General features: G+C 65.8%; 2 protein-coding genes across 3 annotated transcripts; one reads left to right on the top strand and one right to left on the bottom strand.

Moving 5' to 3' along the window:
- The first annotated feature begins 428 nt into the window (after window positions 1–428).
- SIGIRR (single Ig and TIR domain containing) lies at window positions 429–9,553 on the top strand. 2 transcript variants are annotated; one of them, XM_058526054.1, is made up of 10 exons: window positions 429–678; window positions 5,151–5,313; window positions 6,194–6,392; window positions 6,900–7,033; window positions 7,134–7,274; window positions 7,603–7,746; window positions 8,109–8,211; window positions 8,275–8,425; window positions 8,709–8,898; window positions 9,217–9,553. In XM_058526054.1, the coding sequence occupies exons 2-10, from the start codon at window positions 5,250–5,252 to the stop codon at window positions 9,378–9,380; spliced, it is 1,290 nt and encodes a 429-aa protein (XP_058382037.1). In that variant the 5' UTR covers window positions 429–678; window positions 5,151–5,249; the 3' UTR covers window positions 9,381–9,553. The 2 variants fall into 2 exon arrangements, with proteins under 2 accessions (XP_058382037.1, XP_058382036.1); XM_058526053.1 differs by lacking the exon at window positions 429–678 and adding an exon at window positions 3,055–3,265.
- Window positions 9,554–9,927: 374 nt separating this feature from the next.
- PKP3 (plakophilin 3) lies at window positions 9,928–19,020 on the bottom strand. The gene is made up of 13 exons (XM_058526042.1): window positions 18,683–19,020; window positions 15,935–16,014; window positions 15,171–15,802; window positions 14,960–15,083; window positions 13,835–14,039; window positions 13,363–13,537; window positions 12,736–12,853; window positions 12,494–12,664; window positions 12,228–12,413; window positions 11,492–11,645; window positions 11,083–11,275; window positions 10,916–11,003; window positions 9,928–10,679 (listed from the first exon to the last, which is right to left on the bottom strand). The coding sequence occupies exons 1-13, from the start codon at window positions 18,912–18,914 to the stop codon at window positions 10,644–10,646; spliced, it is 2,394 nt and encodes a 797-aa protein (XP_058382025.1). The 5' UTR covers window positions 18,915–19,020; the 3' UTR covers window positions 9,928–10,643.
- Between the last annotated feature and the right edge of the window lie 3,685 nt (window positions 19,021–22,705).

Raw genomic sequence — 22,705 nt, 5'->3', positions numbered from 1 at the left:
ACCAGCCCGTTTCCTGACCGAGATCCTGCCCTAGATCCTGCCCCACCCCCATCCTGGCTGGTGGGGGCCCTGACCCCACCTCCCTGGCTCCCCTCAGCCAACAGAACTTTCTACAATAAAATAAAACTCTTTATGTGGATTTTTGGGCATCCAGTGGATTGTCTCTGCCCTCAGAGCTAGGTGGGAAACGGAGGCCCAGATGCGGAAAGGTCCGGAATGCGGTAGCCTACTGGCCCTCCTCTGGTTTTCCATGGGCTTCCAAGTGAGGGGCGCCTTGTTGAAGTCGTACTCTCCCTGCACCTGGGGCTTAAGAGCGGGAGTCAAGGCAGGCTTCCTGGAGGAAGAGGAAGAGCTGGGGAGGAGGGGCAGAACCACAAAAAGTGCCCCTGGGGACAGCAGAGTCTCCGAGGAGTCCCGGGGCTCCGAGACTCTCCCGGCTGGCTGGGCCGGTTTAGCCTCTGCCCGCAGGCCTGGAGGCCCTGGCTCCCAGGGGCTGAGTGCAGGACAGTCTTGAGCGCCAACCTTGGGCGCGAAGGGGGACACATGGGTCCGCCCTAGGCCCTGGCTGCTGGGCGGGGCTGCACCTGCCGCAGCCGCCAGGGCGGTCGCCGCTGCGCACCTGGCCCAGGTGAGCCGCCCCGCCCCCGCGGTCACGCGAGCCCCAGGTCTTGGCAGCAGGTGAGTGGCAGTCGCGACTCAGACTCACGGGGGTGAGTGGAGGTCGCTAGCTCCCGGGAGCCGGGACCAGGGCTGGAGCTTGGGGGGCCCGGGTGCGCCTAGCCCCGAGGAGCCTCTGGGCCGTGGCGGGCGCGGTCCCGCAGGAAGTGGCTCGGAGCCGGGCCGGCTTCCCGCGTTGCCCGGAAGCCCGAGCTCCTCTGCATCCCAATCCCTTGGGCCCTGGGCGGGCAAGAGCCGCCCTTCCCGCTCCGCCCGACGTGGGCAGTGGCTTCCTTGTGACTTTTGCGCAGGAGGAGGGGGAGCCCCTGGGCGCGCGGGGACCCCCACCTCTGCCCGAGGCTCGGATCCCAGGCCTGAAGCCTCCCAGGGCGGCAGAACGAATCGAGAAACAGCCGGGACCGCGGCACCGGTCGCCGGGCAGAGCTCTCGCCGTCTGCGCGCCCCCGCTCTCCGTGCGCGGCCCCGCGCCCCACCTCGACTTCCGTGCGCGCTCCCCCTGCCGTCAGCGAGCCCCGACCTCCGTGCGCGGCCCCGCGGCCCCCCCTCCCAACCTCCGCGAGCGCAAACCTCTGCGCGCGCGCCCCCGCTCCCCGCGCGCCCCACCCGCCCTACGCGCGCGCTCCCGACCTGCCTTCCCTGCGCGCCCCCGAGCCGCCAGCTCACGGCACAGGGATAGCGGGGGTACCAGGGCAGGTCCATCCCCCGGGAAGGCGGAGCGCGAGATGTGGGGTGTGTGGCATTGGGTGCCCGGGGGGAGCAGGACGGAGCCCCTCGGCCTGCGGGGCCACAGTCTTTTATGTACGTTCTTTCCTTCAGGAGAGACGTCCGGGGTCGCAGCGCGCGCCAGGCGCGGAGGGGCTGCACGTTCCAGATGAGGGGGAGACGTTCGGAGACTAGGGGGTGCTGAGCAGCAGACCAGACAGTGTAGGGGGGAGAGGGAGGTGCGCTGGCCGGGGGCTAGGCCTACTCCGAGGCTCGAGGACAGCATCCCACCGCGCGCACCGAGTTCAAGTGCCTGAGGGCGGGAGGAGCCGGGCCTCTCTAGGAAGCCCGGGGGTTGGAGGGGTGGGCGGTGCAGGGGGCGGGCTTGCAGTCGAAGGGCCGTTCCGGAGAGTGCCGGAGGCGATGTGGGTTTTCACGCTCACTTTGGAGAGTGGGTCCGGGGGCGAGGGAGGGTGAGGGTGGACCTTTCGCTGAAGGAAGGGGGCATCCAGGCAGGGCTGTGAGATGATGGCACAGATGGGCAGGCAGAGCAGCGGACAGTCCGGCAGGAGCTTTGAGAGGGGGTGAGGCTGGTTGGGGACGCCGAGGAGAGCCTAGCTCCTTGCTTCCTTCCTGGGTATCCTGGGCAGTTCACCTGTGCATCAGGTGCTTTGCTGTCTGCTCGCTGGCGTCCGAGCCCACTGGCGCACCTTCCAGGAGGGGCTAGTGCCAGCTCCAACGTGCATAGAGGAAGCCGAGGCTCAGTGGGGAAGGGGTGTGGTCAGGCCTCCCTCCAGTTCTGAGGTCACCGAGCCCAAGATGCACCATCACTCAAGGGTCTTCAGGGCCACAGGGGCTTGAGCAGGGCTGGGACAGAGTCAGAGGGAGGACGTAGGGAAGTCGATGCTGCACAAGGAGCTGAACTGTGGGCCCCGCCCCTGCATGGGTGACAGCACACTGGGCTGCAGGGGACCCTTGCCCCCTGACTCTGGGCAGTGATACCAGCCACCTGTTGCTGGGCCCGGAATCCCAGGTCAGCCTGGAGCGGGGTGGGGGAGAGGGTGGTGACAACAGGAGATGATGACTGCCCCCACCTGGGCTCAGAGCCGAGGAGCCTCTGCCGAGGCCTCCCATTTGCTTCCTTATCCGGAAAAGGGGGCACTGGCCTCCCATCCTAGCCTGATACCACAGCCTCCTTGTAACTATGCCTGGGAGGTAGACAGGGAGGGGCCAAAGGGCCCTGCTCAAGGCCCCATTATTTGCAGGAGTTCCACAGGACCCCCCTCTCCCCGCAGGTCAGAGGCTGCTCACTTGGGCCTGGGGGAGCGACATGGAGACTCCCCCCTTCCTGGGTGTGGCATTGTGGGGATATCCAGGAAGTGGGCCACACTGCCCAGCTGGCCCTTCTTGTGCGTGTGCAAGATGGCCCTGATCGGGGGTCTCCTTGCCAGCACCCACACACATCCCCCTGGGCCCCAGCCCCTCTGCAGCGCCCCCAGGCCTGGCCTCGGGAAGTTTGGGGCCTGGTGGGCTGGGGCGGGCCCCAGAGGAAGGAGCCGCTTGACTCAGAGTTACAGGAAGAGTGGGGCAGGCGGGGCGGCGAGAACCACCAACTGCCCGCCTGCCTGCGAGGGGGGTGGGTGCCTGGGTGGGGTTTAGGGTTAGGAGAGGATGTGACTGCGAGGCCAGGAAGCTACAGGGAAAGTTCTGATTAAACACACAAACAAAAGCCAGGTCGTCACCGTGTTTGGCGATGCGGCCCGGGCAGTCGTGGTGATTTGGACCCGGCCAGGGGCCCAGCTGAGCAGAGAGCTTGCTCCCAAGCACACGCCAATGACCTCAGTGACCGACATCCCCCCCCCCAGGAGGAAAGAGCCGGAACCAGGTGACTTCGTGCCCTCCCACATGGCCCTGCACTCCCCGTGAACCTGCATCCTCATCCTCTGTGCTTGGAGTCAGGGCTGGCTAAGGGGAGGCCCGTAGCACGTGTGGCATGAGTGTGCACGTGTGTGTGTGCCTGTGAGAGAGTGAGGGGCACGGGAGGCTGTGTGTGCCATTGGCGGCCAAGGGTGGGTGTGAGGCGCAGTGTGTGTGGTGTGGGGTGTGTGCAGATGCTTGTGGCTATGCGCCCTGTGGGAGCTGTGGCAAGTGTGTGCGGTGTGTGCCGGGTGTGCGTACCACAAGAGGGTTGGAGGTGTGGAGACTGTGCATGTGTGCACACAGACCAACATAGGAGCTTAGCGCAGGCATGTGTGGGGAGAGGGCTGAGTGTGCAGGGGGTGTGCCAAGGTGTGTGCAACAGAGACTGCAGGGTAGAGGTGTGCAGGAGAGGGTGTGCAGGGGGAAGACACCTGTCACCTGACCATGCAGTTGGGCCTTAACTTCCAGGAGGGTCGGGCTGCCTTCCAGGGCTAGGAGCTCTGAGCTTGAGGAGGTCGAGGGACCACAGCACGAGGGCCTGCTGGGCTAGGGGCACATCCTTCTAGGCATGCTGGGTGGGGGGTGTGAGCTGCCCAGTCCTCCACAGCCCCTCAGTGGGCTGGCTCTCCTACTTCAAAGGCCTTCTCAGGACTGCCCTCCACCCCAAAGGGCTTCTGGAGAGACCCTCCTTGCCAGACCCCTTGGGAACGTGCCTGACACTCCTCTAATTCCTAAGGAAATTCCAGCCCAGCCAAACCCGGGGCTTCTGGCTGTGCAGAGGCCAGGCGAGGGCTGGGGACTCATGGGGTCATCCGTGTAGGAGGAATGGGTGCAGGCTGAGAGACTCGTCGCTGCAAAGCCTCAGGGGCCCCAGGGATGGGGAGGACGGCCCGAGGGAGCCAGGGAGAGGGCCTTGGCTCCATCCCCACACTGGCCCCCAGTGTGTCCACTCAGCAGGGAGAGCTTGGAGTAGGTGCTCAGTAAATACTGCTGGATCAACAGGGTGAACCTGGGCAACGGGGAGGGGTGGCCCAGGCCCACTGCTGCCAAGGAGGCTGTCAGCGAAGTCCCCAATGCTGGGGGCTTCCCGCCCCTCCCCTTGGCCTGAATCCCTTTTGTATCAGAAGGCATGTGTGGCTGCTGCCGATGTGGGCCTGGAGTGGTCCCAGACACTGCACAGGAGAGAAGAGTCGCCTACAGGTGGGGTGGGGGCTTCCCTTGGAGAACTAGATGGACAAGTGGACAATGTCTCTGGTTTGGAAATGACAAATGAGGGGATGTGGGCACAGGACCCAGAAGGAGGGCTGCCCCGGGAGGCCCCTCGGAGCAGACTCAGGCCAGCCCAGCCTCCACGACCTCGGCCTGGCCCAGGCTCAGGTGCTGTGTCCGCGGGCACATGTGTGCACGCGGGGCTGGGTCCAGAACCAAGCCCTAGAGTTGGGACCGTGGCTCAGAGTCAGGCCGCCCGGCACTTGTGCCTCCAAGTCCCCGGGGACTGGCTGAGTGCAGCCTGCACTGCAGCACCCCTGGACGTGGCAGCCCTGTCCCTGGGGACAGCGGGGACGAGGCCAACTACTGGCCTCACAAGGGGTCTGGGAGGTGCACATCCACCACTCCACCCTGAGTTGTCATGGTGGCCGTGGGGCAGGTGAAGGTCCGTCCAAGGGCGCCTCCCAGCCCCCTGGGCCGTGTGAGGCAGTGCCCACTCTGGCCATGTGTGAGGTGCTGGTGTCTGGGTGTCCCGCTGGCATCCACAAGGAAGCTAGTGCAAAAGCAGTGCTGTCTGTGGCCAAAGTTACACGTTAACTCATCCTGTTCTTGTTTAACTTGCTCCCTGGGGATGGTGGCAGCCTCTGACCCATCCTGGCACCCTGACTGACCAGCCACGAGGACAGAGAGTGAGTCCTGCCCAGCCCCTGGGGGACCAGTCTGCTCGGCCAAGGAGCCCCATGGAGCCGGGGCTGGCACCAGTGCCCAGCCTGCCCCAAGGAGGCCCCGGGCAGACCATGGCAGGTAGACGGGTCAGAGAGGGACAGGCACGGGCCCCACTCCTACCCCCTGCCCCTCAGGCTGGCTCCACACTGTGAAGTTGCCTGGGCTCTCTGCTCGGCCTCAAGCCAGGGGTACAAAGGCCTCTACTCGCCACCCCCATGGCCTGTGGTTCTGACCCCACCGTTAGGATGGGCCTTGGGCCGTCACCTGCCCAAGGCCTCCAGACCAGGCTTGTGGGGGTCAGTAAAGCCCAGGGGTACCAGGAGTGGGCGCTCATGGGGGATACTGGGGGCGGGGTGGGTAGATGTGGGCTCCTGGGAACCACACTACCAAGATGATGGTGGTCTTCTCTGATCCCTCGCTAGGGCTCATCACCCCGATTTAGGATGTAAGTCCAGGTCTCAGGGAGGTGGGAAGGCTTGTCTGGGCTCAGAAGAGGGTCCTGGGACCCCAGGCTCCCATCCCAGGTGGAAGGTGCTGGCACGCTCTGAGCACCCAAGCTCCCAGTGCCTGGCCCTGCACCAGGGAGCTTCACAGCAGTGGGCAACAGGTGCACAGGGGATGTGGGGGCTCATGTCCTGGGTGGACGAGCAGCCAGATGGGCCCCGCTGGGCTGGGTGGGTCAGCTCAGCTGTGACTCTAGCCACTGCCCTCCATGCCACTGTCCTCTCCAAGGACAGGGCAGCCACAGCCAGGGCAGGCAGGACACACAAGACCCAGCCACCACTAGGGGAAGATGTGCCAAGCACTAGGCCCCGTCCACTCGTGGACGGAGATGGTGTGGCCAGCAAGCAACACACACCACTGGCTGTCTTGTTTTTTCCTGGCCCATGGACCGTCTGTGGACAGTGGGAGCCCAGCGTCCTGGGCACAGCTAACCCACTGGGTCCTCTCTCTGCAGGTGCCTGCAACACGGCCCCTGACTTCCTCTCCCCATCTGGAAACCAGGTCCTGCGGCCTGCCCTGGGCAGTGTGGTCACTCTGAACTGCACGGCCTGGGTGGTCTCTGGGCCCCACTGTCCCCTGCCCTCAGTCCAGTGGCTGAAAGACGGGCTGCCGCTGGGCAATGAAAGCCACTCCAACCTCCACGAGGACTCCTGGTAAGAGACCAGAGCGTCTAGGGTCAAACTGACCACCCTGGACATACCCATGGCCAGTGGCCTCTCTGACCTACACCTGGTCTGTAACCACCCGGACGTGGGCTGGGGAGTGACTGCCAAAAGACGTGACGTGGCAGAGTGCCACTCTGGATGCAGATTGAAGATCAGTGACCACAGGGACTGATGGCTCCTGTAGACGCTCACTTTGTAGACTGCCCAGGGCTATGGGTGCCAGCAGAGTCCTAAGGCCTGAATGAGGCACTGGCCATCAGGCCAAGCCTGGGATCAGAGGACTTGCAGGACCCAGACCCAGGATTAGGGTGACCGTCCCCAGACACATCCGCACCCCCTACAGGTTTTGGCTGCTTCTCAGAGCTTATAGCCCGAGGGCTGCCCAGGAAGCCCACATCTGCAGCCTCTCTGGGGGAGTCCCAGACAGGTGGGGCTCTGGGGCGTCCACTGATGCTCTCCGGCCCCAGGTGAGAGGGTGGCGCCTGGTCTCCCCAGGGTCAAGTCCAACTTGTCAGAGGTGCTTGTGTCCAGTGTCCTGGGGATCAACCTGACCAGTGCCGACGACTATGGGGCCTTCACCTGCTCCATCCAGAACGTCAGCTCCTCCTCCTTCATTCTTCAGCGAGCTGGTGAGGGGCACACTGGGGTCGAGGGTAGGAGGAAGGCCCAGGGGGCCTGGGGCGCCTAGAGGCTGGGGGAGCAGCCGCTCAGCTGCAGCTCTGTCCGCAGGCTTGGCAGGCCACGTGGCCGCCGTGCTGGCCTCTCTCCTGGTCCTGCTGGCCCTGCTCCTGGCAGCGCTGCTGTACGTCAAGTGTCGGCTCAACGTGCTGCTCTGGTACCAGGACACGTACGGGGAGGTGGAGATGAACGGTGCGTGGGGGCCGGCAGACAGGGAGGGGGGTCAGGCTTAGCTCCGGGGGGTGGGGGTGCCCGGGCGAGGAGGGGCGAGGAGGCGTCAGCCCCTGGAGGGCTTCGGCGAGCACGGTCCAGGAAAGGGGTGTCCGTGCGGCCCAGGAGGCGTAGGGCGGGGTCGGCAGGAGGGCTCCACGTGGAATCCGGCGCTGGGGAGGGTCTAGGCGCGGCCGGGGCGGGACCAGCGGGGGCGGCGTCTGGGGGGCGGGCCTGTGCCCTGGGCCCGGGGAGGCGGCGGGGGACCCAGGACAGGAGAGTGGCCCCGCTGACCCGCCGCTGTCTGCAGACGGGAAGCTCTACGACGCCTACGTCTCCTACAGCGACAGCCCCGAGGACCGGAAGTTCGTGAACTTCATCTTGAAGCCGCAGCTGGAGCGGCGTCGGGGCTACAAGCTCTTCCTGGACGACCGCGACCTCCTGCCGCATGCGGGTACCGCGGCGCCCCGCCCTCCCCAGGCCCCGCCTCCGCCTGCCCCTGGCCCCGCCCCAGGCCCCGCCCCGCCCCCTGAGCACCGGGCCAGGCCCCGCCCCCTGGGCACGCCGAGTGAGGCCCAGGTCCCGCCCCTGTCCCCGCCCCCTGAGCGCCGGGTCAGGCACCGCCCCCTGGGCGCGGCACCTGGCCCCCACTCCGTTCCGGCCCGGCCCCGCCCCGCCCCCTGAGCGCCGTCAGGCCCCGCCCCCTGAGCACGGCCGCGTCTGGCCCAGGCCCCGCCCCATTCAGCATCGGGCCCCACCCCCGGCCCCGCCCCATCCTGCCTCCCTCCCAGCCCCGCCGACGCCCGGTCCCCGCAGAGCCCTCGGCCGACCTGCTGGTGAACCTGAGCCGCTGCCGCCGCCTGGTCGTCGTGCTGTCGGACGCCTTCCTGCGCCGCGCCTGGTGCAGCCACAGCTTCCGGTGGGTCCCGCGCGGGGCGGGGTGGGCCCCGGCCGCGCCCGGCCTGACGGTGCCGCCCCGCAGGGAGGGCCTGTGCCGGCTGCTGGAGCTCACGCGCCGACCCATCTTCATCACCTTCGAGGGCCCGCGGCGCGACCCCGCGCACCCCGCGCTGCGCCTGCTGCGCCAGCACCGCCGCCTGGTGACGCTGCTGCTCTGGAGGCCCGGCTCCGTGGTGCGTGGGGGCCCAACGCGGGGAGCTCCGGGGGCTTTGTGCGGGGGACCCCGTGGGCGGGGGCTCCGTGGTGCGGGAGGCAGGGGCGCGGGGAGGGGAGGCCCTCCGCGAGGAGCTCGGGGGCGGGAGGTCTCTGTGCGTGGCGCCCCGGGAGGGGGCTCCTCGAGGTTCGGGAGCCGGTGAGCGCGCGCTGCGGGTTGTGCCCTTTAATGCCGGAGGCCGGGGGCTCCCAGTGTTCACGTCGCGTGTGCTCACACGCCAACCACCCCACCCTGGTCACCAGACGCCGTCCTCCGATTTTTGGAAAGAGCTGCAACTGGCGCTGCCACGGAAGGTGCAGTACAGAACGACGGAGGGAGATCCCCAGACCCGGCTGCAGGATGACAAGGACCCCATGCTGATCGTGCGAGGCCGCGTCCCTGAGGGTCGGACCCTGGACCCGGAGCTGGACCCTGACCCCGACGGGGACCTGGGTATGCCCACCTGGCCCCACCCCCGACCCTGAGAAGCTCGGCCTGCCGTGGAGGGGGGCTGCACAGGGCGGAGGAGCCCAGAAGGGGGCCCCGGGCCGGGAACTCCGCCTTGCAGCCCGTGGATGGGCCAACCCCCCAGCACCCCTCACTGCCTTCTGGAAGGCACTTGGGCCCCAGGCCTGGCTGGGACCCTCCAGGACCTCCAAGCCACCATGAGGAGGGTGCGCAGGGAGCGACCCCCAGGCCCAGGCAGTGGGGCCTGGCAGAGGGCAGGCTGTGGGCAGCCCAGCCTCAGGCCTGGTGGTGCCCCCTCCTCAGGTGTCCGAGGGCCTGTCTTTGGGGAGCCATTGGCTCCACCGCAGGCAAGTGGGGTCTCGCTTGGAGAGAGCCGGGCCAGTGAGGTGGACGTCTCGGACCTCGGCTCCCGCAACTACAACGCCCGCACGGACTTCTACTGCCTGGTGTCCGAGGACGACGTGTAGCCCTGCCTGCTGGAACCGCAGGATTGTCAGGGACAGCTGGGGGCGGGGGCAGGGGGACTTTTCTCCCCTCGGCAGCATCAGGACCCTGCCTGCCTGCAGTCCTGGGACCCTCAGGGAAGGAGGTGGCCCCAGCACCCCTCCTTGTGCCAGAAATAAAGTCCTTTTGGATCCTGCCTGGGCCTCGGCCTCTCCTCTCCTGGGCAGGGTACCCGTCATTCCCATCTCATGGCCACCTGGTCACCAAATCTGGCCGTCCACTCAAACCCGCCCTGTCTCCATTCTCTGTCTGGAGCCAGCTCAGCTGTCTCTGGCAGTAGCCTTCTCGGGCCTCCCAGCTTGGGGGCGCCAGTCCCCAGCCACACTCTGATGCAGACACATCCAAGGGTGAGGCCCCTTAGAGACTCCAGGTTCTGACCTTTGCAGAAGAATCTTTTTGTTGTAAAAATATCAGTGAGAGCTTCACAACCAAATGGCCTGGCTCAGTGACCTGGGGGAGGGGTCCAAGAACCTAGTGGACCTCACATCTCAGACGGACAGCATGAGAGCCACTGGTTGGGCCAGCCCAGGCCTGGGGTGAGGGCAGACAGAGGTGTTGGGTGTGTCTGCCGCGTGAGCACAGCCCAGCAGGGCAGCACTGAAGCCAGGAGTGGTCACTCCTCTGTGCACCAGGTCCCCAGCTCTGCTGCATCTGCACCTCAGTTGCCATCGGGGCTGCCTCTGCTGTCTGCCCCACCTCCTCCACTCTCCCCTGCTGGACGCTCCCTCCTCCCTGTCCTGGGTCCCATGACCTGGACAGGCCTGTGTGTGAGCCCAGAGGGTGAGCATCCTCAGGGGCAGACGTGATTGTGCCCGGGGACACTCCTGAGTCCCTGGATCCAACCCCCAGGTCAAGCCAGCTGAGGAAGCATGCAAGGCCATGGCTCCTGTGTTCACAGCCACCTTTATTCCCAGCGTTGGCTGTCCCAAGGCACTGCCAGGCCATGGCCAGCCCCAACTTTGCCAGTGTGACCTGGTCACCACCACATGCACCAGAGCAGCCTCAAGCCCTCCCCTACCCCCTGCCCTGCAGAAGCCAAGTCCCCAGCCACAAGCCCCCATCCCCTCCCTGGTGGCCCAGGCCCTTCAGAGTTGCACGCGGGGGTCGGGTGAGAGACCATGAGCCATCGGACTTCTCCTCCAGGCCAGCTGGCGAGCAGCACAGAGCTGAGCCCGTCCCTCAGAGGCTGGGCCTCGTTGCATCCTCCTCCTCCAGGAAGCCCTCACCTACGGGCCCAGGAAGTCCTCCTTTCGATAGCCCTTCTGCAGTGAAGAGGGGGCCCAGAGTCAGGGCGCATGCCTGCCCGCCCAGCTCTGCTGTCCCTGCATCCCGCCCTCCCCCATGTGCTGGGCATGGGCCCCTCTATCTGGGTCCCTGCTGTCCTTCCCGTGTCCCCTCTTCCTGAGTCTCCTGCTCCACACAGGTCCCCGTGTGTCCCCCGACGCCCTGTACCTGGGTGCCACACCCATGCCTGCCTGCCCCGGCTCCCGGCACATACCGCCCGGAAGTCCCGGTGCAGCTTGTTGTACTGCCACAGATTGGCCAGGAGGCTGGAGGCCGCCCGGGACGACTTCTCGCTGTCAGGGCTGGGGGAGGAGGGGGAGCAGAGGTCAGCAGGTGACAGGCACGGCCAGAAGGCAGGGGGGCTGGGGTCGGGGCCCTCACCCGTCCCGATTCTTCTTGATGAAGACCAGCTTGCGGAGCCCGTCGAAGTAGAGCAGGTCTCGGGCGGCGATGGGACTGGCCACCACCAGGTTGTTGAGTACGGCGATGATGTTGACCAGCACATCAGCCGGGGGGGACTTCTCACCCACACTGCCCGGCAGCTTCTCAATGAGGTGACTTACCACCTTGGTGGCTGCGGGAGGTGGGGAGGTCAGTCTCCACCCCCAACCCCAGCCACCTTGGCACCTTCGGTCCCTGCTTCCCCAGGGAGCTGGCCTGCCCGTCCATCCACCTGGCTCCAGCTGGCCAGAAGCCAGCCCAGGGGGGCAGCCGTAAAGACAGAATCCAGGTGTGCGCCCAGCCAGGCGGGGCCAGGGCAGAACCCAGGCTGCGGGACGGCCTGACTCACACATCTCGTCCTTGTTCCTGGCATTCCGAGACAGGTTTCGGATTAGGCCAGTCAGCGAGCGCAGCTGGTGGTGGTCCGCAGTCCGAACTCGGTCCAGCAGCGGGTTCAGGATACGCTCCTGCTCCAGCGCCAGGCGGCTCAGCACGCCCGCCCACTGCAGGGGGGAGGGGAGTGAAGAGCAGGTGAAGCCCGCCTGGCGGACCCACGGCCAGCACTGCCGGCTGGCACCCCTCTCGATCCTCACGTTTCCCCGGGGGTCCTGGGCAGGACGGGCTTCTCCATCTCACCAGCTCATGCACCGTCCCTGCTTCTGCCTTTGCACTCCCGCCAGGAACCTCACCAAGCGTGACCCCGGCAGGGTCCCTTCTGGCTCAGACCTCCCAGGCACCTCCCCTAAAACCCCGTGCAGAACCTAAATCCTCACGGCCCCCATGGCCTGCCCTGTCTGGGGTGCCGACCTCACGCTCCTTGCTGCCTTCTCGTCCCTCCTGCCCAGCAGAGACCGGAGGTTGCCCTGCCTCCTCCTCTCTCACTCTGATGTCCTGGCTCATCCACCCGTCTGCATTTGTCCTGCTGTCCCCCCCAACCCCACACACGGTAAACTCCTGGGGGCGGGCTCCCATCCCCCGTACGCCCCTAGTGTCCCCAGCGCATGGCCAGGTGTGCCTCCTGTCAGGCTGGGGCAATTGCCGTGTGCTCCCAGAACAGCTGTGGGGCATGGCAGAGAGGCCCTCACCCTGCGGTCGCCTGCGGTAATGTTCTGCAGGGCGCCGGCGGCTGCCTCCGTCGTGTGCCGGTTCAGCTCACAGCGCTGCAGCAGCCGGTTGTACAGACCCACAATCTGGGGGCTCCACAGCCACTCAAGGCCCTTGGGGTCCTTGGACACCTCGGCGAAGGTGAGCGCGTCGGCCACGAGGGGCAACTGTGCGGGAGGGTGCGGAGGGTCAGCCGGGGTCAGGCCGGGACCCCTGCTCCCGCTGGCCCACCCAGGCCTGAGCCCACCTCTCGAAGCCGCCGGCTCTGCGGTGTGAAGCAGCCCACCACCTCACCGGGCGGCGCCCCAGCCGTGTCCCTGCGGCCCCGGCCCTCGAGCCGCTGCAGGGCTGATGGCGGCATCTCGTCATACAGGCGGTAGGACAGGTTCCTCAGCACGCACACGGCGTTCTCCACGCTCTGCGGAGAGCGGACAGTGGTCAGAGTGGGCTGGAAACCCCCGGGTCCCCTCGTCACCAGCTGCCCCTCACCTTGTCCTCGCACTTGCCCACATCCAGGGCGTGGTTGATATAGGTGACCAGGGCGTCCACCAGCCCATGACACTCACGCATCTTCTGGCGAGTAGCCTGGGAGGCTGAGCTGAGGTTCCTTTTGGCAGAGGCAGATCAGAGACCCCACAGGGACCCCCAGCAGAGCCCACCCCCACAGAGACCCAGACCCACAGGCTGCGACCCTGAGCACCGATCCCCTCATCCCCCGAGCTGGGCCCTGCCCCTTGGCGCCTCCTGCTCCTGGGCCCTGCTGGACACTGCTGGCCCTGGTGCCTCTCACGCCCACCCCCATCCACTCCCCAAAGCATCCTGAGGCGGGTTATGAACGTCCGGCCAAGTCCCTGATTTAACGAGACCCAAGCCTGCAGCCCCCAGAGCCTGCTGACGCCTAAGGGTGGCCATGCCTGGCAGCCGGGTCCACTCCTGTATCAGCGCCTGTGCCTTGCCTGGTCTGTCCACTCCTCCCAGCCCTGCTGGCCGGCTCAACCTTGTCATTGGACCTCAGATTCAAACGCCCCTTCTGCAGGCCTCCCCTGCCCCTCCCAGGCACCCGGCTCTTTCCCCACGGCCATCGTCTCGGCCTCCCTCAGCCGACAGCCCGCACACCTGAGGAAGCCCGTGGCGTTGTAGAAGATCTCAGCCTCGGAGGCGTTCTGCTGGATGAGGGGTGGTCCCCCGGCCCCCGACAGGGGGCTTAGCACCAGGTCCGTGAGCTGCTCCAGTGTGTCCAGGGCCAGGCGGTCCTTCAGGTTGTCGCTGGAGGACAGGTTCCACAGGATCCCTGGGGCAGGAGGGCCAAGGCCACAGTCAGGGACGTACCCCGGCCCCTCTGGCTGTTGCAGGGAGGGTGGGGGGAGGCTCCTGACCACTCCCAGGGCCCTGCTGCGGGGAGTCTGAATGACCTGCAGGTCATGGGGCTGCACGGAGCAGAGGGACAATGCTTGGGAAACTGGCGGGCCGCAGGCAGCTCCACAGAGACATGGCATGAGAACAGTCACGGGGACCGAGGAGAGAGATGGGACGGGGGACAAGGTCAGAGGCAGAGAGAGGAGCGGGGACAGAGAGGGGACCCGGCCACCTGTGACATTCTTGCGCAGCTCATCGTCCTGCTCACGCAGCGTCCGCAGCAGCTCAAAGATGCCGTTCTCCTCCACCAGCGCCAGCTTATTGTCCGCGTTGTCGTAGATGAGGTTGCGCATGGCACCTGTGGCGTGGCGCTGCACCTCCTGGTTGGCGTGGTTGAAGAGCTTCACCAGCCGAGGCACGGCCTGGAGGCTGCGGGCCTGCAGACAGAGGCGCATGGGTGTCAGCAACACATGTGCACACTAGACAGGAGTGGGTGCAGGTGTGTGTAGATGTGTGCCAGTATATGAAGGTGTATACAGATGATGCAGGTGTGTGCAGGTGTATGCAGCTGTGTGCATATGTATGCAGACATGCAGGTGTGTGCATATGTATGCAGACGTGCAGGTGTATGCAGCTGTGTGCATGTGTGTGCAGGTGTGTGTAGATGTGTGCAGGTGTATGCAGGTGTATTCAGAAGTGGACGGGTGTGTGTAGGTGTGTGCAAAGGTGTGCAGAAGTATGCAGAGGTTGACAGGTGTATGCAAGGGCATGCAAGTATATGCAGAGGTGTTCAGGTGTGTGCCAGGGTATGCAGGTGTGTGCAGGTATATGCAGATGTGTGCAGAGGTGTGCAGGTGTATTCAGATGTGTGCATATGTATGCAGACGTGCAGATGTGTGCATAAGTATGCAGGTGTATGCAGATGTACATAGAGGTATGCAGGTGTATGCAGAGGCAGACAGGTGCATGCAGGTGTGTGCAGATGTGTGCAGAGGTGTGTAGGTGTATGCAGATGTGTGCAGGTATATGCAGATCTCTGCAGAGGTGTGCAGGTGTATGCAGAGGTGTGCAGGTATATGCAGGCATGTGCAGATGTGTGCAGGTATATGCAGGCATGTGCAGAGGTGTGTAGGTGTGTGCAGGTATAGGCAGGCATGTGCAGGGGTGTGCAGGTGTATTCAGATGTGTGCACATGACTCCCTCCTGCCCCTCCCCTGGCGAGGAGGCTCTGGGCAGAATGGGGTCTGCCCAGTCAGCTTGGGGATCAGAGGGGTGGTCAGGGACTGGAGGTCAGTGAGAGTTGGGGCTCCAGGAAGGTGGTCAGCAGGGGTGTTTGTGGACCAGCAGGGGCAGTCACCTGCTTCTTGGCTGCGGCGTCGCTGTAGCACTTGTGCTGGATGTAGGCGGCTCCCAGCACCTGCAGGTTGGGGTCTGAGGCCATGAGGTACTTGACCGCTGAGGGCAGGTCAATGTCGTCGAAGCTGCACAGACAGGGGCCGAGGTCAGCCTGAACCAGGGACAGACCAGGGCCATGGCGAAGCCCCCTCCCCGAGCCAGGCCCAGCTCACCCACTGCTGAGCCTCTGCAGGGTGCGGTGGCTGCCATAGCTGTCCAGCCCACGCATATCCGGCAAGTGGGCAGAGTCAGCCAGGCTGAGGCTGAGGCTGCGCACGGACGGCGCTCGGGTCACAGGTTCCAGGACCCCCCCTGGCACCACCCCGCGGCTGCGGTGGCTGCTCTGGAATCGCTGCAGGGTCCGCATGGCGGGGGCACGGATCGTCCGGCTGGGTGGCCCCTCGGCGGCCTCCGGCCAGTCCAAGCCCCCTGCCCGGCTGGAACTGGAGCTGGCCTGGCGCTCATAAGCAAAGGCCCTGTAGGCAGAGGCAGCCGAGGGTTCCAGCTGCTCGGACACCACGCTGTAGCGGTCGTCCAGGGCCCTGGCCCCCAGCCTCAGTGAGCGCAGGGACAAGGTGTCATAGTCCCCCCGGCCTCCCACCCCACCACGCTCATGGAAGGACATGGGCCGGGCAGGCATGGGCACCGTGGGCGGGCCTTCCCTGTACCCCATAGCCCCAAAGGCGCTGCCCCCACTGCGGGCAGAACTTAGCCTCCGACTGGGGCTCAGGTCCACAGCTGAGCGGGAGGACCAGGAGGCGGGGCCGTAGGCTGCCTTGGCGGGCTTGGCGATGGGCCGGAAAGTCTGTGGGGCAGGGAGGGGAGGGTAGTAAGGGGTGCGGGGACTCACCCGGGACCCATCCCCTCTCCCTGACCCTGGAGCCCCCAGCCTCCCCCAGCAACTACAGAGCCCGGGGCTGGCCAGGGTGTCACTCACTGACGTGCTGTCCCCACTGAGTCCTTGGGAGCGGGAGCTGAAGCCAGCCTGCAGGGTGTGGTACTGACCTCGGGATGTGCCTGTGGACAGGGACAGTGGTAGCTGGCCGGGCCAGATGGCAAAGCACTGGCCTCCCACTTCTCCTCCATGACCCTGGGACCCAGGGCAGGGAGGCCGGGTGGACTCCAGTGGCCGGTGTCTTGACCCCTGGTGCCTGCCATCGCCTTGTCTCGGTTCCTGTGACGTCAGCCCTGGTCATCCCTCTCCCACAGCCTCCCGCCCCTCAGCTGTGCCAGGGGATGGACGCGCTCATCCCACTGACCACCCGGCTGCCTGGAGAATGTGCCGGGGTCTCCATCTGCCCTCCAATCCCTGCCAGGGCCCAACACCTGGCCCCCTCCTCCAGGAAGCCACACTGACCTCTTGTCAGCCCGTCCTGTGCTATGGTCACACGGGAGTGATGCTGCCCTCACCCAGGACACACAGTCTCCCTGGCCATTCTGCCCTGAGGGGCAGTTGTCTGTTCCACCTGGCAGAGCCATACCCACCCCATTCAGTCACACAAACTGAGGGCACTGGCTCCAGCCCGGCTTCATGGTGATGGACACACAGGTGGGTGGGTGGAGGGTGGAGAGAGAGGAAGGACACGGAGGGCTGGTGGAACCAGTGGAAAGATGGGTGGATTGATGGTCAGATGGCTGGGTGAAGGGAGAGCTGAGCCAGGAGGATGGAGGGACGGGAGGATGGAGGGATGGGGGGACGGAGGGATGGGGGATGGAGGGACGGGGGGACGGAGGGACGGGAAGAGGGAAGGGAGGATGGAGGGACGGGAAGAGGGCGGGAGGAGGGTAAACGGACAACTGGATGAAAACGCGGGTGGATACAGAGTGGACACACGGGTGGGCGGGGTGTGGTTGGTCAGATGGACGGAGGGATGGGTGGACGGACAGACAAGGGGTGCTGGATAAGGGCCAAATGGAGGCAGTGCAGTGAATGGACTGGGGAGGCACCAGGTGATGCCAGGGGCTGGGTCTGTGGACAGGGAGGGGGTGTCTAGGGGTCAGCCTCTGCCAGGGTCCCTGCTGGGGCCACACCTTGTGGGAGAAGAGCCACATCTACCCAGAAGGCTGAATGCACCCAGGGGTGAAGGGAGGTGGGGCAGAGGCCCCTCCCAACCCTCTGCCCCAGACCCGCCCTGTTTAATGAGGCTTCTGAGCCGGGGCTATTAACCCTCTGATGCTGGTGAGGCTCAGCCAGGGGGCACGCCTCCAGCCTGGAGACCTACCCCCACCCCCAAATTATAATCCTCCTCTCCCTAATTGACAGGGTAGCTGCGTGGTAATTAACCCCTCCCTGCTCCCTCATCCGCCCCATTACCCCTGGGCCCCCAACTTGGCCACCAGCAAGGCTGAGGCTCAGGGAGGGGAGGACCCAGGAATCCAGGCTGCCCTGGCGTCCCGCACTGGCTGACCCTCTTCTCCTGGGACCAGTGGCTGGAGGCTGGTCGTGGGGAAGGGCCCTCTAGGCGTCAGGTGAACCACTGTGAACGGGCTCTCAGCCCTTGATATCCTGGGAGGTTCATCCCACTGTTAACCTCCACCCCTGTTGTTGCAGCCTGGCAAGGAAGGAGACGGCCTTTCCAGAACAAGTGCCCTGAGCTTGCCGTGTCTGCGGGGCCCTTTAACACACTCACATCCACACAGCGCACAAACATGCACACTCACATTCACATACGTGAACACACCCACATCCACACACGTGCACGCACACACATTCACACGCTCACACGTGCACACACACGTGCACTCACATCCACACACGTGCACAAACACGCACACATTCACACACGTGCACACACTCACACACACAAACAGGTGCACACAGGCACACTCACACTCACACATACACACGCACACTCGCATCCACACACGTGCACACACTCACATGCACACTCACATTCACACACTAACAACACTCCCATGCATGCACACACACAAGCACACACACTCCCATGCATACACACTAACACGCACATACGTGTACACATACTCACATTCACACACTCGCATGCACACACCAGTGGAGCCAGGATTCCTGCACAGGGTCTGCAGCTTGGCTCTTGGGGCACACCCCCGCCCTCAGTTCTCATAGAGAATATCTGGGTCACTCCAGCAGGGCTCTCCCCTGCAATTCCGCAGGGAGACCCTGGTCCAGACAGGCCTGGATTCCCGGAGCCCGCCCCCTCATGTTTCTGTCTGCACATTCCCAAGGGGCATGGGGGGTGCCGGGAGGGAGGCTGGAGTCTGGGTGTCTGTGTCTCAGTGTGTTGTGTCTCTGTGGGACTGACATGTGTGTCTGCGTGTTTCTGAGACCGTGTGTGAGTCTGGTACGTGGGACCCGACTGTGCCTGTTCCGGGTTTGCAGACAGACATGGGCCTGCCTGGCCCGCCATGTGCTGTCGTCCCCCACGGAGGGCTCAGGGCCGAGGGGGCAGGTGGGCCCAGCCAGGCTCAGCTGGGAGGACCCTGGGGTCCCCGCTGGGTGGTGGGAGGCCCCACCCATGCTTCTCCCACGCTCGGTGGGGCGGGGCGGGTGACTCAGGGCAAGGCCTCAGTGAGTCAGGGAGCTGAACCCTGGAGCCCGCCCCACCGAGGGCTCCGGCCCTGGCACCACCACACCCGCCAAGGCCACCTCTGCCGCCACAGCCGTCCCTGCCGCCTGGCGCCCACCCTGCCGGCGTCCGCTTACCTCTGGCTGCCTCGGCCGCCCCCTCGGTCTCGGCCACCCCGTTGTGCCGTGGCTGCTGGCCCAGCTGCAGGAGGCGGGCGCGGACCTGCTCCTGGACACGGGCGGCCCGCAGCCGCTCAGCCTCCGGCCCCTCGGCGCCCCGGCGGTCCAGCTGCAGGTCCGAGGGCAGAGCCAGGGAGCACACGCCGGCCTCGGGCTGCAGGGCCGACAGCAGGAAGTTACCGTCCTGCATGGCGGCAGGTGCGGGCTGGATCCGCCTGGCCTGGGCCGCGGGGCCACCTCCAGCCGGAGCTGTCTTCACTGTCTGTCCCGAGCGGCCCTGTCCCCAAAGTCCCCTCCCTCCTGGCCTCGCCCAGAGCCGGGCCTGGAGACAGACGCCCGCCCAGCCCTGAGCTCAGCTGGGGGCGGGGACACCTGGGCCAGGTGGGAGGGAGGGGCCACCGCCTGCTTAAGGGGGAATTTGGGCGGAAGAGCAGGTCCTGCGTGGCCCAGATCCCGGCCTGGCCTCCCCGCCTTTCGCCGACCCCAGGAGGGGCAGCAGGGGTCTGGGCCCAGCTTTGTTCCCAGCCTGCAGAGGTCACAGTGGGCCCTTTGGGATGGGGGTCGGCTAATCAGGCCCCACTATCCTGAGTGTTAGGGAAGGGCCAGAGGAGGCCACTAGGGAGCCTGTGGCTGGCCACCCCCGGGAGTCCAAGGGGGCGGGCTCCCCTCCCTAGGGGGCTGGGGGCTTCGGGTAGCTCCAGGGACTAGGCAGCCCAGCCACAAGGCTGGGGTGAGGCCTAGGCAGGGGTCAGCATCAAGAGTCACTATTAGGGGTCCGGGGTCAGAGAGAAGGGTCAGGGTTGAGGATAAAACGATGGTGGCAGAACTTTAGGGTGGAAGGGGGCCCTCCCCTACAGAATCCTTGACCTGGTCCCTGGTGCCTGGGAGACCCCAGAAGCATGTGGATAGATAGACCAGCCCATTCCCTGGGTTCATGACCCTCCAGACCTCCACCCTGTAGACCCTGGAAGTTGTCTCCAGCTCCCCACCTCTGCAGAGGCCTCCAAAGGGCTGGCTTGGCCCTCTGGTGCCCCTCCCCGGTTCCTGCTCCCAGGCCATGGGGGTGGGAGGCTGTTCCCACACGTGAGTCAGGCTGGGCTGTGATGGGGCAGGGCAGGCCGGGCTGCCCCAGGGGGCTGACTCAGAGGGGCCCTCCTGCCCAGGCTGGGGGGGCAGGAGCTGGAGTGTGCAGAGAAGAACCCGGGAGTCTGGGAGAGCATGGGGGTGTCGGAGTCAGAGGCGAGAGGGGAGGCCCAGGCCCAGCGGGGCTTGCCCCCACCCAGCTGGACCAGCATGCTTCAAGGCCTCCTGGGTTGGCCTGGCAAGGGTCCAGGCAGGCCCCTGGTAGACTGAGGCGGGGTGAGGGGTAAGCCCAGCAGGGCTGGAGGGTGGGGGCTGAGTACCTCCTGGGTTCCCCTCGAAAACTCACCATGGGGCCCACCCGAACAGCCTCCTCTGTCCCTGGAGTCTGTCCCTTCGGGCCCTCTCTCCCTTGGAGGCCCTTACCCTGGGCCCGGGGGCATTTGCCTTAATCTGCAGTCAGTCCTGGCAGAGGACATGGTCCCAGGTGGGGATGCTGGCTGGGTGGCAGTGGCCGGGGGGTGAGGAGGGGGTTCAGGAGGCAGTCCTGGGGTGAGGTCGGTGCTAGGGAGGAGGGGGCTGGAGGTGGGAGTCACAGGTCAGTGTGGGGGGTTAGAGGTGGAGGGGAGGGTCCCTGGAGAGGTCAGGGTGAAGCCTGGGGTGTGGCCGCCGGGCTGGAGGGGTGATGCATGGGTGGGAGACCTACCCTGCTGGTGGTCCGGATACTGCTGGCCCTGTGGCTCATCCCGGAGGCCACTGCTGCTGGCCCGGGCTCCATTCCGGCCCAGCACGTCCGTCTGGGGCTGCCTCTCACTGCGGGACAGGACCGTGGGGGCGGGGTGGGAACGCCCGCACGCCCAGCTCATCAGACCGGTTGCTTCCCTGGGAGATGTGTTTTGTGTGGAAAAATCCCGGGAGACAAGTTTGTGCGGCGCTGAGCGGGCCTGGAGGTGCACACCTGGCATGGGCCTGGGGCCCGCCCTTCACTTGGGTCCACCAGGTCTGGCAGCAAGGCTGGGGAAGCCAGCCTCAGGCTGCAGGCAGGGTTCTGGAGGGCTTGTGAGAAGGCCCCCGGTGGAGGGCCAGAGCTGCACAGGGGTAGGGGGGCTTTGGTGCCGAGGGAGCCATGGGAGGGAGAGCAGGCCCCGGGGCAGGGGATGGCACAGCGGGAGGTACCCCTAGAGGCCCGGTTTTCAACAGCCTTGAAAGTTCCTGAACAGCTTGCAGGGTCCCCAGTTCTGTGGAGCTTCCCCCTTCTCTTGGCGGGGAGGGCTGGGGGTGCCCCAAAGCTGTTTGTAGCAACATGTGGACCCCTCCCCATGCGGACCTCCCGCCTCTGTGGCCCAGTGTCCCAGGAAACTGCTGCAGGGCAGAGGGATCAGCCATGGCAAGAACCTTCCCCACCGTTCTCAACGCAGGGCTCGGAGGCCCGCGGCAGACGGAGGATTCACCCAAGGAGCTTAGAAAACAGAGCGTAGGGCTGGCTGTGTGGGCAGGGCCCGGGAATCTGCGTGTGAGCCCTCCGTGGCGTTGGTGCGGCATCCAGTTTGAGAACCTGGGACCTGCGGCCTCAAAGGGTGCGTGAGTGAGGTGGGCGGCTCCGGGGTTGGGGGGGAGCCTGGACTCTGCGGTGGGGAGTCCCAACGAAGCCTGTGGGGGCCTCTCCCTCTGACCGGGTGTAAAGGATGGGCTGAGGCGTCTACTGGAGTGGGGACCCCCGGCGGCTGTTACAAAAGCCTCCAGAGGAGGAGCTGGGGATACCGAGCAGGGGTGGGGGATGGGGAGGCCTTCCGGGCCGAGGGCTAGGTCAGGAGGGGTGGAAGGAGGAGCCCCTGCTGCCGGCTTTGGTGACCTGAAGGGATGCTCAGCAGGGGTAAGGGGCTGCCATGTGTGTGCGTGCGGAGCTGGAGGAGGGGGCACAGAGGGCACCCCCCGCACCCCCCTTCTGGAGGGGGCTTATGAAGGAGCAGAAGGTGGGGAGAAAACCTCGAAGACGCAAACAGCATAATAACATTCCAAACAAAATTCAGGAGCGCGCTGGGGCACCGAGAGATTAGGTAGGTCGCCCGGGGCGCACAGCCTGCAGGCGCGGGGACGGGTCGGCGCGGCCCTCCCACGAGTGACGCGCTAGGTACGGGGGCGCAGCTCCGGCAGCTCTCGCCGCCTCTCGGCTGCAGCCCGGCGCGTCCCGGGCACTTCCTGTCCGCAAACCCGCGCCCACGCTCGCCAACTTCCAACACCCTGCTGTCCGGGCTCCCGCCGAGTCCAGCCCAGGGCCCGCCTCCTCCACGGAGCCTACCCGGACTTGCGCACCGGCGCCTTCCCATCCGTCCATCCTCCGTCTTTCGTCAGTTGGTCCTGAGCTCTTCCTGTGCGGGGGCCCTGCTCTGGGGAAGGTGTGCGTGACGGAGAGGATACGGCTCCTCGGAGATCCCTCCTTCTGGGGTCTGGTGGGCAATGAACAAACAAACGCTATGTGACACTCTGTCCTTAGTCCACAGGAGCCCCGGGAGGGCTGAGCTGTGACGGCCTCCACCCTACACGTGGGGACGCTGAGGCTCCAAGGCTCAGTAGCTTCCAGAAGTTGCAGTGCTGGTCAGCCGTGTGGAGACATTTCTTACCCTGGGTGACAGCAGGACGGGGGGGGGGGGGGGGGGGGGGCAGCGCTGGCTGGGGGGTGGGGGTCTTGGCAGAGCCCGGGGTGGTCCCCTAGCTAGGTCTGGGCCACTTCCTGGGGCCATTTCCTCCACAGGGACCCAGAAGGGGCATCTGCGCTGTTCACCCACCCTGGGGTTTAGCTTCAGTTTTGTTTGAAATCGGATCTGGCTCCTGTGGGTCCTTTCCCACTGCCTGACCCTGGAGCCCTTTGCGCTCACTGCCTCGCCGGTCGCCTTGTTGCGT

Source organism: Diceros bicornis, chromosome 31 (genome assembly GCF_020826845.1).
Source record: "Diceros bicornis minor isolate mBicDic1 chromosome 31, mDicBic1.mat.cur, whole genome shotgun sequence".
Classification (NCBI taxonomy): Eukaryota; Metazoa; Chordata; class Mammalia; order Perissodactyla; family Rhinocerotidae; genus Diceros; species Diceros bicornis.
This window is presented reverse-complemented; position numbering and strand designations above follow the sequence as displayed.

Bases quoted from the DNA above. Each gene is read 5' to 3' on its own strand.
- SIGIRR (XM_058526054.1), top strand. From the start codon at position 5,250: ATGGAGCCGGGGCTGGCACCAGTGCCCAGCCTGCCCCAAGGAGGCCCC. The intron at 6,393-6,899 runs GTAAGAGACCAG...TGGTCTCCCCAG, and splicing joins AACCTCCACGAGGACTCCTG to GGTCAAGTCCAACTTGTCAG. The intron at 7,034-7,133 runs GTGAGGGGCACA...CTCTGTCCGCAG, and splicing joins CTTCATTCTTCAGCGAGCTG to GCTTGGCAGGCCACGTGGCC.
- PKP3 (XM_058526042.1), bottom strand. From the start codon at position 18,914: ATGCAGGACGGTAACTTCCTGCTGTCGGCCCTGCAGCCCGAGGCCGGC. The intron at 12,854-13,362 runs GTGTGCGGGCTG...CTCTGCCAAAAG, and splicing joins AACGCCACGGGCTTCCTCAG to GAACCTCAGCTCAGCCTCCC. The intron at 12,665-12,735 runs GTGAGGGGCAGC...CGCTCTCCGCAG, and splicing joins TGGGCAAGTGCGAGGACAAG to AGCGTGGAGAACGCCGTGTG.